Source organism: Sciurus vulgaris (assembly GCF_902686455.1).
Source record: "Sciurus vulgaris genome assembly, chromosome: 3".
Classification (NCBI taxonomy): Eukaryota; Metazoa; Chordata; class Mammalia; order Rodentia; family Sciuridae; genus Sciurus; species Sciurus vulgaris.
Genome location: NC_136463.1, coordinates 178,548,595 through 178,562,507, shown reverse-complemented (window position 1 = coordinate 178,562,507; position 13,913 = coordinate 178,548,595). Strand labels below are relative to the sequence as shown.

Below are 13,913 nucleotides of genomic sequence, written 5' to 3'. Positions count from 1 at the left end.
TGCTTGGAAAGCTCAAGTAAACCTTTGCAATAGTCTATTTTTCCTAGTAAATTCTTATTGCACTTAAAATAGATAAGCATTTTGTAATCGAAATTTGGGTGCTCAAAAAGTTTTATCAATTGATACCCAAGAGGAAAATCTTTATGTCAGGTGACATAGCCCACAATGGCAGATAAAATAAAACAAGTAAAGCCAAAGAGAGAGATAAATTAAATCAGACTCAAAAATAAAATTGTATTTAAAGGAACTTAATCATGGTAGACTGTTTGACTCTATCATGAGCAATATTTATATCACAATAATCAAGTAGCCATCTGTATATGGATTTTACTAATAATACTGATACAGGTTTGTCAAAAGTGATAGAAGGGAATTAAATCTCTACTGGTTTTAACAGACACGAACACTGGAAACCAAGGAAGAGTCATACAGGGGAAACAATAAGAAATGTGGAGGCAGCTGTCGTCAGAAACAACCAGCCAAACCAAGATGCAATGCTGCACAGTTGGCTAGAGAGTTAGGAGCAATCCGGGAGGAGACATGGAATGGATTTAACCTTGCACATGTAATTTGCTAATTAACACACAGATGTACATGCACGTAATGCACAGCCTCTCCTGGCCTGATACAGGTGGATGCCCTAACCCCCCTAGTTCCTGCTCCCAATCACCAGCCCAACAATGGCACAAAAATTGTTGGGTTATGGGACCTCTCAGCATGGAACTTGGTAGATAGCAGGGGTTTGAGGCATCTTTTTTAACTAATTGAAAATATTTTCCTTTTAGGTAAGTCTCAGGCACCTATACTGTTTTGAAAGAATAGATGGGGAAATGCTTGGGAAAGTTTAACACTCTTGACCTTGGCACTACCAACATTTTCAGCCAGAATCTTCCTTGTTGTTGGGGATTGTCCTGAACATTGCAGAATGTTGAGCAGTAACCCCAACCTCAGCCCACTAGTTATGACCCACTCTGTCCCACTTATGACAAAGTATTGCCAAATATCCCCTGGAGACAAAATCATTCCATTAAATGCAATTCACTGCCCTATAAAAATGTAAGGAGAAATACCCCACATCACGGCACACTCGCAAAGGATGCAAGCTGAGGAACAGTCCCTTAAAGTCTACAAGAAGATTTTGAATAAAATTCTTTCCTTTTAAAGTTTTGGTAAAAAATCCTGAGGGCATATGATCCTGAAGGTGTTAAATACCTGGGGTGCAGGTGAAAGAGGATAGGAGGGGCCTCCTCCTTTCTCATTTACACCTGGCACCACGCTTGGGAGAAGTTAGTGCTCAGAAAGTTTGTTGGAGCAGATTGATCTATGCTGTCATCTGGGAGTTTTTGTGTGTCACATACATGGAAGTCAGGCTGTCAATAAAAAGAACATTCCAGGAACAGTGGCTGACATCTACAATCCCAGCTATACAAGAGGCTGTGGCAGGAGAATCACAAAGACCACCAGGACAACTTAGCTAGACTTAGACCATGTCTCAAAATAAAAAGGTTGGGGATGGGAATATAGATCAATGGTACAGAATTTACCTAGCATGCAGGAGGCCCTGGATTCAATTTCCACACTGTTAATAAATAAATAAGAGTAGCACAGGAAACATTATTGATGCCAAAAAAACAAAATGTTCACCTCTTATGAAAAATGAAGTAGAAAAAGCAAAGCATTAAAAATTTTTTGAAGTCTATGCTGTTTTGTTAGCCATCATGACTGGCATTCAATCTTTCACCCCTGCAGGAAGGAGAGAGGAGGCAGCCCTCTATACCTGCAGGTTCCATATCTACAGATTCAGCCAATCATGGATCAAAATAGTCCAGTGGGGACTAAAAGGAGCAGAGTGGGTATGGGGGTAGGAAGAATAGTAGAATGCACTGGAAATTATTACCCTATATACATATATAATTACACGACCAGTGTGATTCTACATCAAGTACAACCTGAAGAATGAGAAGTTATACACCATTGATGTATGATGTGTCAAAATGCAGTCTATTGTCATGTATAACTAGAACAAATAAAAATAATAATAATAATAAACCATTTTGAATTTTAAAAAGAACATGTGTTCTTATTGAACATGTACAAAACAGTGTAACAACTATTTACATAACACTTATACAGATTAGGTATTAGAAGGGTCTTCAGAGATGATTTAAAGTCTGGAGGTTGGCTGCAAACACTCTGTCATCTATAGATTCTGGTATCCATGTCCTGGAGCCAATCCCATGAATGAATAAACAAAGGTGCACTTTGATGTGGGGCCAGGATATGACCATGTAAAAGAAATCAGGCCAATGAAGAATCCCACTTCAACGAGAAACCGAGGGGAAGGCTGAGCCAGACCTTAACAAAGAGGGAGTCTTCCTACCAACCCGTAAGAGGCAGGGGTGACTGTGCAGAGAAATGCCAGCCTGAGAAGCCGGCAAAACTGTGGGACCAGAGGGCTTGCCTTGACTCTGGCTGCCTAGGGCCACTGTGGAAAAGGCAGGGACCTGGGGAAGGAGCCCAGGGACACTGGGCTGTTTACAGTATTAGTACAACAGGAAGCTTGAAAGCACTTTCAAGAAACCCTGGTAGTGGGAAAGAGAGAAGGTATGCTCCAAGAAGTAGGAGGGGGACTCCAAACCAAGGCCAGGAGGGTGCCTTACCCAAATTTTGCTGTCCTGCAATTTCAACCTGTGCCGACTGGTGCTCCCGCCTGTTCCTTACCTGGTCAGATCCTTGCCCTCCACAAACCTGCTCCTTTGTCCATTCGCTTCAGTCTTCGTATTATGGGGATTGAAACAGAAATAAAACAGGACCCCAGACATCAAGGGCTCTGGGTCTGGTTTGGAGTACAGGCTACATGATCTAGAATATGCATCCAAAAAAGAGGACGAGGAAAAGCGCTAACAGTGTGAGGGAGGCTGTGGAAGGAAGCTGCTTCTCAAAATGACCAGAGACCACGGGTGAGAAAGGAGTGGAGGTGAGGTGTCTTGCTTTAAAAAGGACTTTGCAAATGACCGATCGTGTCACTCTTACAAGTATAAAAGCTGGCAAGGCAATTAACTCAGGGTGAAGGTCATTCTCTGTTCCCAGAGGTTTTGTAATCTAGGTGATATTTGCAGAGGGTCCCTAAGTGGTAATGAGCAAGAAGGCGCTCTTCCATAAGGGATGGGTGACTGGGCATCAGTGACACCTGCAGGCATTTTCCCAGAGAAGCATGCCTCAACTAGCCATTGTTCCACAAAAAAACAGGTTTAATCTGACACATACACAAAATTGTAATCCCTGCTACTGATGTTGGCTTCCAAAGTTATAAATGAACAAATAAAATGTAGCCCTTTAGGTGGAGTTGTAGGTCCTGAGGAAACAGAGCCATCTTCAACTGGAAAGGACTCTGGACTCCTTCCTTGAGCTCAGCCAGAGTGAGGCAAAGCTGAGTTGGAACCCTGGCTCAGACCTCAGCAGATGTACAATCCTCTACATGTGCCTTGATCTCTGAACCACAGCAGCTAACAGTATCTACCTGGGAGGACCATGAGGGTACATGTGATGAAATACCAGGAGTGAAGTTGTGTACTTGGGATCAGTTCCTCTCTTCTTCAGCAGCTAGGAGCAGACGCTTCAAGTGGTATGCCAAGTAAGTTTCCTATAGTTATCCTGACCTCGTTAAGTAGTAGTCAAGATGAATGTGCGATTATTTCAGACCCAACAACACAAATCTAAGCAGGACATGAATTATACACCTTTTTAAGGACCTAGACCTGAATTATGACTCCAACTACATGACACCTGATAAAGGCAACACTAAAGAGACAGAAAAACGATTAACCAGGTGCAATGGCACAGACAAGTAATCCCAGCAAGCCCAGTGGCTAAGGCAGAATGATCACAAGTTCAAGCCCAACTATGCCAAGTTGGTGAGAACCTATTTCAAAATAAAAGATAAAAAGGATTGGGGATGTAGCTCAGTGGAGAGTGCCCATGAGTCAATCCTATGCTGTCAAAACCTATAGACACACACACACACACACACACACACACACACACACACACACACACCACTGTTTTTCAGGAAGAGATGAGTAAGGAGAGCACAGCGGACTTCAGACAGCAAAACTATTCTTTTTTTTTTTTTTCTTTAAATTTTAATTTTTTACAGACTGCATTTTGATTCATTGTACACAAATGGGGTACATCATTTCGTTTCTATGGTTGTACACGATGTAGGTTCGTACCATTCGTGTAAGCATACATGTACATAGGGTAATGATGTCTGTCTCGGTCTACCATTTTTATACCCCCTCCCTCTCATTTCCTTCTACATAATCTAAAGTTCTCCCATTCTTCTCTCCCTCCTCACCCCCATCCCCATTATTTATCACTCTCCACTATTCTTTATAATCCATATGGGATGGGTATCATTCCACATTTGTCCAAGCCTACAGAATGTGCAATACCAAGAGGGAATCTAGTATGAACTCCCGACTTCAGGTGATGATATGACAACGCGGTTCATTCACAATAGCAAGCGGCCCCCGCTGGGAGGGATGGTGACAGAGAGGAGGTGGCATGCACCAGGAACACAGGGGCTCCCTCTACTTCCCCTGGACTCTGCGACCACCCTAAAACTGTCACAAAAACAAAGTGTTTTAACTTAACATGATTTCATTTCAGTGAAAGAAACTGAGTCACAGAGTGGTGGTGTCTTCTAAAGGACATGAAGCCAGCTAGTAACAGGGGCTTTTGGCTCCATCACCCCCTCCCTACAATTAATGACAAGAAAAGGGAGACATAAGCCCTCATTTTGAAATACATCATGACAAGGCCTCCAATCCCAGGGCGATTCTGTATCCTGCATTTTGACAAATAATGGGGGACAAACATCAACCTGAAAATAAGTGAAAAAATGGACGTTCCGGCTCAAAACCTCGGGACGTGTGGGAAGAGACATCGGGGCTTTGCCACTCCTCAAGACGCCAGCTCCTCCTTCACAAGGCAGAGCACGTGATAACAGACGAGGCCCTGCGAGGCCGCAGCCTTCACCAGGGCGGAGCCTGCGACCCGTGGGAACCGGAACCGCCCGCGCTCTCATCCAACGAGACGCAGCGGTGGCGCGCGCGCTCGGAGGCTTAGATTAAAGCAGGGCTGAATATTTTAGAAACGTGTTTTTATTGGAACCACAACTTGAGGAAGTAAATGCTAAAATAAGCAGTTCTGTAAGGTGAGGGGGGTTCCACGAGGAAATACGCCCAGGGTCTTACGAAATTCCCTGAGGGACAAGGAAGTGGCACCTGCCGCGTGGGAGGCCCAAGGTTGTATTTAACAGCCCCTGAAGCGAAGGACTCCAGACCTCCTGTCCTCTCCTGAGTCCTCTCCTCACTGCACCTGAGTCCTCTCTCCTGACACCATGGGCTGCTGTGGCTGTGGAGGTTGTGGTGGCTGCGGCAGCTGCGGTGGCTGCGGCGGCTGCGGTGGCTGCGGTGGCTGCAGCAGTGGGTGCGGTGGCTGTGGGGGCTGCTGCTCCGGCTGCTGTGGCTGCTGCGGCTGCTGCGGCTGCTGCACCCCCGTGGTCTGCTGCTGCCGCCGCAGCTGCTGCAGCTCCTGTGGCTGCGGCTCCTGTGGCTGCGGCTGCGGGAAGGGCTGCTGCCAGCAGAAGTGCTGCTGCAAGAAGCAGTGCTGCTGCTAGGCTGCCTTGGTTGCTCAGAGCCCGTGGAAGACTTTCCTCCAGCGACCTCCGGGCTTCCTCCCGCCCTCTCCCTTAGATGCACGGGGACTGCTTTTTCCCACCCTGTACCTGAGGCTTCGGGGCGGTTCCTTTCCCTTTCTTCTGTGTCTTCCAGGACTGAGCATCTGAGAACTACACATTCTTTTTCATCTTTGTAATCGCGTCTCCATTTGGAAGAAAAGATAAAATACTAGCATACGTTATCAACTTTAATGGTAAAAGTCTAGTCACTCATGTCAAAATATATTTATAAGCCGGGTGCCGTGGCACATGCCTGCCATCCTAGCTCCTAGGGAGGCTGAGGATCTCAAGTTCCAGGCTGCCTGGGCAACTGAGATCCTGCCTCACAGTGGAACTGGAAAGGGCTGGGGATGTGGCTCGGCGGTAGAGTGCCCAGGGTTCAATCCCTGGTGCCAACGCACAAAAAGTATTTCTATTATGAGCTTAACAACCAAAAGTGATGATAGGTAACACTTCATTTTCTTAAAAAAATTACTAATGGTAATGAATTTTTTGCTCTTTCATGTTGTACTTTCACTAACTTCTTTCCTATTTCCACGTCTCTGTTTAAAAAAAGAGAAACTTTTGAAATAAACTTTTTGCAAAGTCACTCCTTATCTTACTGTGTTTCTTGTCTGTTTGTAAGATGTGTTCCCTTGCATGGGTGAGGCCAATGGCACAGTGGACACTGGGTGACACTGGAAGACTTGGGACAGGTTTCAGTTAGCGGATGTGTGGTCCCATAGCGTCCTATAATGCACTTTACACTGAAGGTAGAAATTAAGAGTGAATCCCCAGCCTTTGGCCATCAGTGTCAAACAGGACACTTGTCCTCTCCTACAAATGTCCGTGTTGATCGTCTGCAATCCAATTACTACTGAAGCATGGGTTAGCCTCTAGGAGGGAAAGAGATAAATTAATAGAGTCTGCTACACTAACAGCGTCCTAATGTCAGATCTCTGCTTGGTCACCAGGTCTCTACTCACACCAACTACTCAAGTAGATTTTTGTGTGCACCAGCGTAGCCACATTGCTGAGCACATTCACCTGCTAGATAAGCTGACTCTTCCCCACCGGGTTTCATTTGGCCTCCATAACATCAGACACAACTGACCACTCCCTGCTCCCCAACATACTTCCTCCCCTGGCTTTCTTCTCTCCTTCCTAATACAGTTCCTCTCCCCACTGCTGTTCTCTTACCCCTTCTTCTGTTCCTATCCAGTCTCCCCTGTAGGATGAAGGAAGAACCCCAAGTCTCAGGCCCTAATCCTTTCATTCATCAGATAGAGGTTCTCACATGATCTTCCCTCGTTTCTATTTTTCTTTTCCACTGCCCTTAATACTTCCTAACATACCATAAAATTCATGAATTTATGTTTAATCTTGTTCCCTCTACTGCATCCCGCTTCTCAACCAGAATGTAAATTCCTTACTACAGATATTTTGAACTTTGTTCATGGATGTATCCGAGCATCTAGAACAGTTTCTGGCACATAGCATATACTCAGCAAATAACAACTCCTTCTCCTCCTCCCTCTCCCCATCCCACCTTCCTCCTCCTCCTCCCCCTTCCCTCTTCCCCTCCCCCCCCCCCACTTCTTCCTGAAGCTTGAACCCAGGTACACTTTACCACTGAGCTACATTCCTAGGCCTTTTAATTCTTTTTATTTTGAAACAGGGTCTCATTAAGTTGATGATAGTCTCACAAAGTTGCTAAGGCTGGTCTTGAACTTGTGATATTCCTGCTTCAGCCTCTGGAATTTCTGGGATTACAGACACGCACCACCATGTCCTGCTAATAAAGAACTTTTTAGTGAGTCGTTCTTTTTAAAAAACATTTTTTTATTATGGAAAAATGCCAAACATACACAAAAGTGGATACAGTACAATAAATTTCTAAGACCCATCACCCAAATCAACAATTATCAACAGATATCCAATCCCCTGTGACTCATGACCCCACCCTTGCCCTTCCCATGGATGTATCACATGGAATAAAATTCAGATCTCACACCATCTCATTTGCAAAGTTGTCACTATGTTGCTGTGAATGAGTTCCTTCTCATCTCTGACTTAGATTGTGGCTATGAAATAGAGAAATAGAAGTAAACTCCTCAAGATCACACACAAGGTCATCTCTCCTGGAGAGGTGTGGAGGAAATGGGGGCACCTTCAGGTCTCAGAAAGCTTCACAGTGTTCTCCTGTAGAGCACAGCAATTAGCAAAGATAACACGTTGCACAACAAGTAGCTCAGTAATCTACGGACTTCTCACAAATCTCAGGAGGGTGAGCACACAAAGTCCAAACCAGTGGGACAGGTATGCAAGACACAGAGCGGACCTTTCACCAATCCAATTTCTGCTAGTAAGATTTGAAATCAGACAGTGTCTATGTTTAGAGAGTGTTTTTAATTCCATCAACAGTTAAACAAAAAGTTACTTAAAATTTTTCCATTTTAACCAGTAAGAACGTTGTTTAAAAAAAAATCCGCTTAATAAGTATCACTTTAATATATGAACTATTTGTATCAGAAGACTCTCAAAGGGACACACACACACACACACACACACACACACACACACACAGATTGAAAATATTGGCTCTGGAGCCAGATGTCCCAACTAAGGTCTAGGCTTCTTTACTTATTAACGCTACTGCTTTTGTCTATGCAAAACAGGGATCACAGCTAGGATTGGCCTAGGAACCTAATGAGCATATGCAAAGTTGGGGCGTGGCCTCTGGTCCGGGGTGCGCCTCGACGGCCCCGCCCCCGCCTTACTCATCTCCTGGGCCCGCCTATGGCCGCCCGTGGTTGTTGGGGGCCAGGGAGCGACCCCCGCTTCTCCAGGTAGGAAACCTCTGGGGGAGTTAGTAGGAGAAACAGCTGCGCCCGCAGGCGCAGCCTTCCCCCTCTCAGTCTGGAGCTAACTGCAGCTGCGCGGTCCGCCGGCCCTGCAGGCCAGGCAGCTCCTGCCAGTGCTGCCTGCCGTAGACCTTCGGGTTCTGGCGCCCCGGGCTGGGTTCCGCCCAGCCAAGAGTGGCTGGAAGTCTCTGTGCAACCATCTGGAAAAGCGGATTAAATGCAATCACGATTCTGGTCAAGGTATTAGCAACTCCCATGGCTACACCCGTGTTGACAGGTTCCAACTGAAAAGTAATTTTAACACAAAATTCCAGGTCCCAATCCAAAGATGGGGCAAAGGTCCTTCCTAGTGAGGAAAAGAGAGGTGAATGTGAAATGAAGAGAAGCGAGACTCTGTTGAGAACTGCTCTAATTGAAACTAACCACAACCAAGTCTTTCAGTAACTGCCCTGGAAGAGATACCTGATCATCAGTTAACATGTGTAACATCTATTTATCCAGTCAGGATTGCAGCCGAAAATGCCAGAAGGTTAAGCCTATGGCGCCCTTCAAGTTTGAAAGGGTGAAGGAAATAATGGTTTTTAAAATTACTGTCATACAGGTGATTGGCTCCTACTCAATATCAGAACCCAGTTTTGGGTGTGTGGGGGGCTGTGCTGTGGATTGAACCCAGTGCCTGGTGCATGCAGGGTAAGCACTCTACCAATTGACCTATATCCCCAGCTCGGAACCCAATATTTTCTGCTAAGGCAAAATGCATTTCTTCATTAAGGCATTTGTCTTAAATAGACCAAAACAGAACTAATTTTCCAGATATATTTTTCTTTATACTGTTTTAAAAGTAAATGAAATGGACAGAAATACCAGTTTTGTTCAGTCATATTTGATAACAGAACAAGAAGTTATGGAGTGGAAATGTAATTCAATAATGTCCAAGTGCAAAATTACTGCAGTTTAACTTTGTATCTTAATTGGTTTTATTTTCTATTCTAGAATTGAGCAACACTTCATTCCATAACATGGAGTAAGTGTTCCAATGGGCTGAGGCAGAGGAAGAGCGAAGAAAACCCAATCAAAACAAAGAATCCATGGGTCACTTTAAAGTTACTTTGCCAGGTGGGGACAAAGACAGAAGAACAGAAAAACAACTGATTGCTAGCATCACATTATTTCAGGTTACTTCTTTTATGTAAGAATTAAAGCAGAAGGAACTTCATTCAGATAAACTGCTTAGTTTCAGCTTGGAACTTTGGCACAAGTGACTCCATTTTTATTTGTAGCCTGTCTTTGAGACCCTAGTTCAGGGGCTCAGTCTGAAACAGTGGACTCCTGCTTCTTTTATTTAACAGGTATAACTAGTCAGAGATGAATTTCTTGGCCTTAGCAGTTAAAGGAAAATTATCTACCGTGTACCTTTCTGTGATTACTGTCCCTGGACTTAGCACAGAATTACCAATTCTGACTGAATTTGCACTGTGTACCTGCATGAGAAAGAATGGGAAGGAAGGTCTATAGATATCTGTCATTTGCTAAGAACAGGAATGAGCACTTCCCAAGACTGCCTTGTGATGGAGGTATAATCACCTGTATTTTAAAAGGAGTCTTGGAGAGGTTATGTACATACCATAAACAGGGATGGAGCCTAGCTGTCAGACTCCAAAGTCAAGCTCTTTCCACTGAACCACACTGGCCACTGCAAACCCAAACCTGGAGAGAGGGGACAACAAAAAAATTTCAAATTTGGGAAGGTTCACAGTGAGGTATCAAAATGTTAAAACTGATTTAATAATTTAACAACTAGTAGCAACTTATTTCAATTCAGAGGAATAAATGGGAGTTTATTTGGATAGGCTAGAAGACTGATGAATATTAAAAGATATTAAAAGATAACTTTCAAAGAAATGTAAAGTCATGACTCATTTGCAGGTATAAAAATGAATGTGTGTTAAAGATTTTGTATAACTAATTAATGAGGGAACATATAAGGTTGTTACAACCAGATGGAAGGAGAATCCAAATGATGGATACAGTTATAGAACTGTATAGGAATACTGAATATAAGTAATGCAATATAGATATGTCATGCGCTATAGATTGGGAATATTGACACTCATTGTCCATGGGACAGGGCAAAGAATGTTGTCCCTTTATTGGATAAAATGTATTTGCATGACTATAAACAAGCATTATTTCACTCTGCTCTCAGTTATTACAGTTATGGAGCTATAAAATAGCTTAAACATCCCGTAGTTTCTCCTTGAAGCAAAACTTCTTCCCACTAACCACCACACTGTGCCTTTGACCAAGGTCCACACTGCATTTTCATGGCTAGGTTTGGTTGGTTGACTTTCTATCGAAGCTGGCCACCACCGTTTTGTGAGTTTGTTAGGAATATATGCAGAGCATACACATAACTAGGGTAGCGATGGTTAATTCATCAGAAAATGCCTCCTACAAGTAAAAAGGAACCATACTCTCTCAGTGATAAAGCAGTATCCACAGCGTGGGATTCCCAGTCATTCATTTCTACTCTTGCTGTGGTTTTGATCAGAAACAGGACTCTTTGGCCAGTTTACTGAACAACACACCTTTTGAAGTTGTGTGAAATGCTTTGTTTATAGCAAGATTTTTTTTGTGGAGTGGAGGGGACGTAAAGGATTATTAGTGGATCATAGGGCACCATACTAGTTTTCTGAGAGTCTAAGTCACTTACTAAATTAGATAACTTTAATAATAACATTCAAAGGAAAGCATTTTTTATTTGTATGCCCCTCTAGTCATCTGTGTTACAGAAACACATGAATCTGTTTTTTATTAGCTATGAAGCTTTAATTATTGCCTCATTTATTAACTAATAGCAAATAGATGTGCATGCAATCAAGTAGACCAGTAAGAATTAAGAAAAATTCAAAATTTCATTTAAATAAAATATTTTCCTTGGTCATCAATTACAAGAAAATGTTTTTAAAGAATATTTATCAAATCCATGCATTTACCAGCAAATGCCATAATTTCCATTCTTCTTCATGGCTAAGTATAACTTCTTTGTGTATACATAATCACATTTTCTTTATCCAGTCTTCTATTGAGAGACATTTAGGCTGGTTCCATAACTTGACTATTGTAAAATGTGCTGCTATAAACCTTGATATACATATATCTCTATGGTATGCAAATTTTAGTTCTTTGGAGTAAATACCAAGGAAAGGGACAGCTGGGTTATATGGTGGGTCCATTTCTAGTCTTTTGAGGAATGTGCATGATACTTTCCAAAGTGATTGCACTAATTTGCAGTCCCACCAACAGTGTGTAAGTATGTCTTTTACCCCACATCCTTACCAGCATTTATTATGATTTGTAGTTTTGATGATTTCCATCTAACTGGAGTGGGATGAAATCTCTAGTTTTGATTTGCATTTCCCTGATGCTAAGGAGACTGAGCATTTTTTCATGTATTTCTTGGCCATTTGCATTTCTTCTTTGGAGAAATGTCTATTTAGTTCTTTTCCTATTTATTGATTGGTTTATTTATTTTTGTTGTTAAATTTTTTGAGTAGTATATATATATGTGTGTGTGTATATATATATTCTGGATATTAATCTCGGTCAGAAGAGGAGTTGGCCTAGATTTTCTCATTCTGTAGGCTTTCTCTTCACGTTCTTAGTTGTTTTCTTTGCTGTGCAGAAGCTTTTTAATTTGAAGCCATCCCAGTTATTGATTCTTGGTTTTCTTCCTTGAGCTTTAGGAGTCTTGTTAAGGAAGTCGGTGCTGCGCCAGTATTTTGGTGTGTCAACCCTGTTCTGGCAGTCGCAGTGTTTCTGGTCTAATTTCTAGGTCTTTGGTCCACTTTGAGTTGGTTTTTGTGTAGGATGATAGATGAGGATCTAGTTCTATTTTTCTACACATGGATATCCAGTTTTCTACTGTCTTTTCTCCAGCATATGTTTTTGGCACCTTTATCAAGGATGAGATGACTATATCTATTTGCATTTGTCTCTGTGTCTTCTATTCTATTCCATTGGTCTCCATGTCTTTTTTTGTCAATACCATGATGTTTTGTAATCATATAGCTCTTCAGCACAATTTGAAATCAGGTATTGTGAAACCCAGCTGTTCAGTGTTGCTGTGTTATATGTATATGTGTGTGTGTGTGTGCGTGCACGCACACACGGGTGCACGTGTACGTGAGCTAGAAATTGATCCTGTGGTCTTAAACTTGTTATGCAAGTACTGTACTACTGAACTATAACTCCATCCAGCCTTGCTGTGTCTATTCTGGGTCTTTTATTCTTCCATATGAATTTTAAGACTGCTTTCTCTCGTTTCATGAAAATATTGGTATTTTGATGGGGATTGTATTGACTGTATATTGTTTTTGGTAATATGGCCATTTTAATAATATTTGTTCTGCCAATCCAAGAATATGGGAATTCTTTTCATATTCTAAGATCTTCTTCAATTTCTTTCTTCATTGTTCTATGATTTTCAATGTAGACATCTTTCACCTCTTTGGTTAGATGATTTATTCCCAAGCAATTTCTTTTCTTTCTTTCTTTTCTTCTATGCTGCAGAAAAACTATTGATTTTTGTATATTGATCTTGTATCCTGCTACTTTGCTGAATTTGTTCATCAGCTCCAGAAGTCTCCTGGTGGAACATTTTGGGTTTTCTAAGTACAGAATCATGCTTTCAGCGACAAAGAAAATTTGACTTCTTCTTTTCCTATTTGTATCCCATTGATTTCCTTCTCTTGCCTGATTGCTGTAGCTAGAATTTCAATAACTATATTGAATAGGAGTAGTGAGAGTGGACATCCTTGTCTTGTTCCTGATTTTCAAGGAAATGCTTTCGGTTTTCCTCTGTTTGATCCGATGTTAGCTTTGGATTTGTCATCTATAGCCTTTATAATGCTGAGGTGGTTTCTTCTATCCCTACATTTTCAGCGTTTTTAATATCAGTAGATGCTAAATTTTGTCAAAAACTTTTTCTGCATCTATTGAGATGATTGTGTGATTTATGTCCTTGCTTCTATTTATGTGATGAATCTCACTTATTAATTTACACAGGTTGAAACAACTTTGCATCACTGGAATGAAACCAACTTGATCATGGTGTACAATCTTCATAATGTGTTTTTGAATGCAGATTGCTAATATTTTATTAAGACTTTTTTGCATCTGTGTTCATCAGGGATACCAATCTGTAATTTTCTTTTCTTAATGTGTCATGATGAGCAAGGAAAGAGAGGGTGAGAGTATAAAATAGTGTTGAAGATGGATATGTCCAATTAGTACAGAATTTTACATACTTTTTTTTTTTTTTTTTT

General features: G+C 42.0%; 1 protein-coding gene across 1 annotated transcript in view; it reads left to right on the top strand.

Annotated features, from left to right (window-relative positions):
• Positions 1–5,683, top strand: part of LOC306656993 (uncharacterized protein) — a gene marked incomplete at both ends in the record, with an annotated part of 37,623 nt that extends 31,940 nt beyond the window's left edge. The window contains one exon of the mRNA XM_079132657.1: positions 5,388–5,683. Coding sequence (XP_078988783.1) covers positions 5,388–5,683 — 296 coding nt within the window. The remainder of the gene's footprint in view (positions 1–5,387) is intronic.
• Between the last annotated feature and the right edge of the window lie 8,230 nt (positions 5,684–13,913).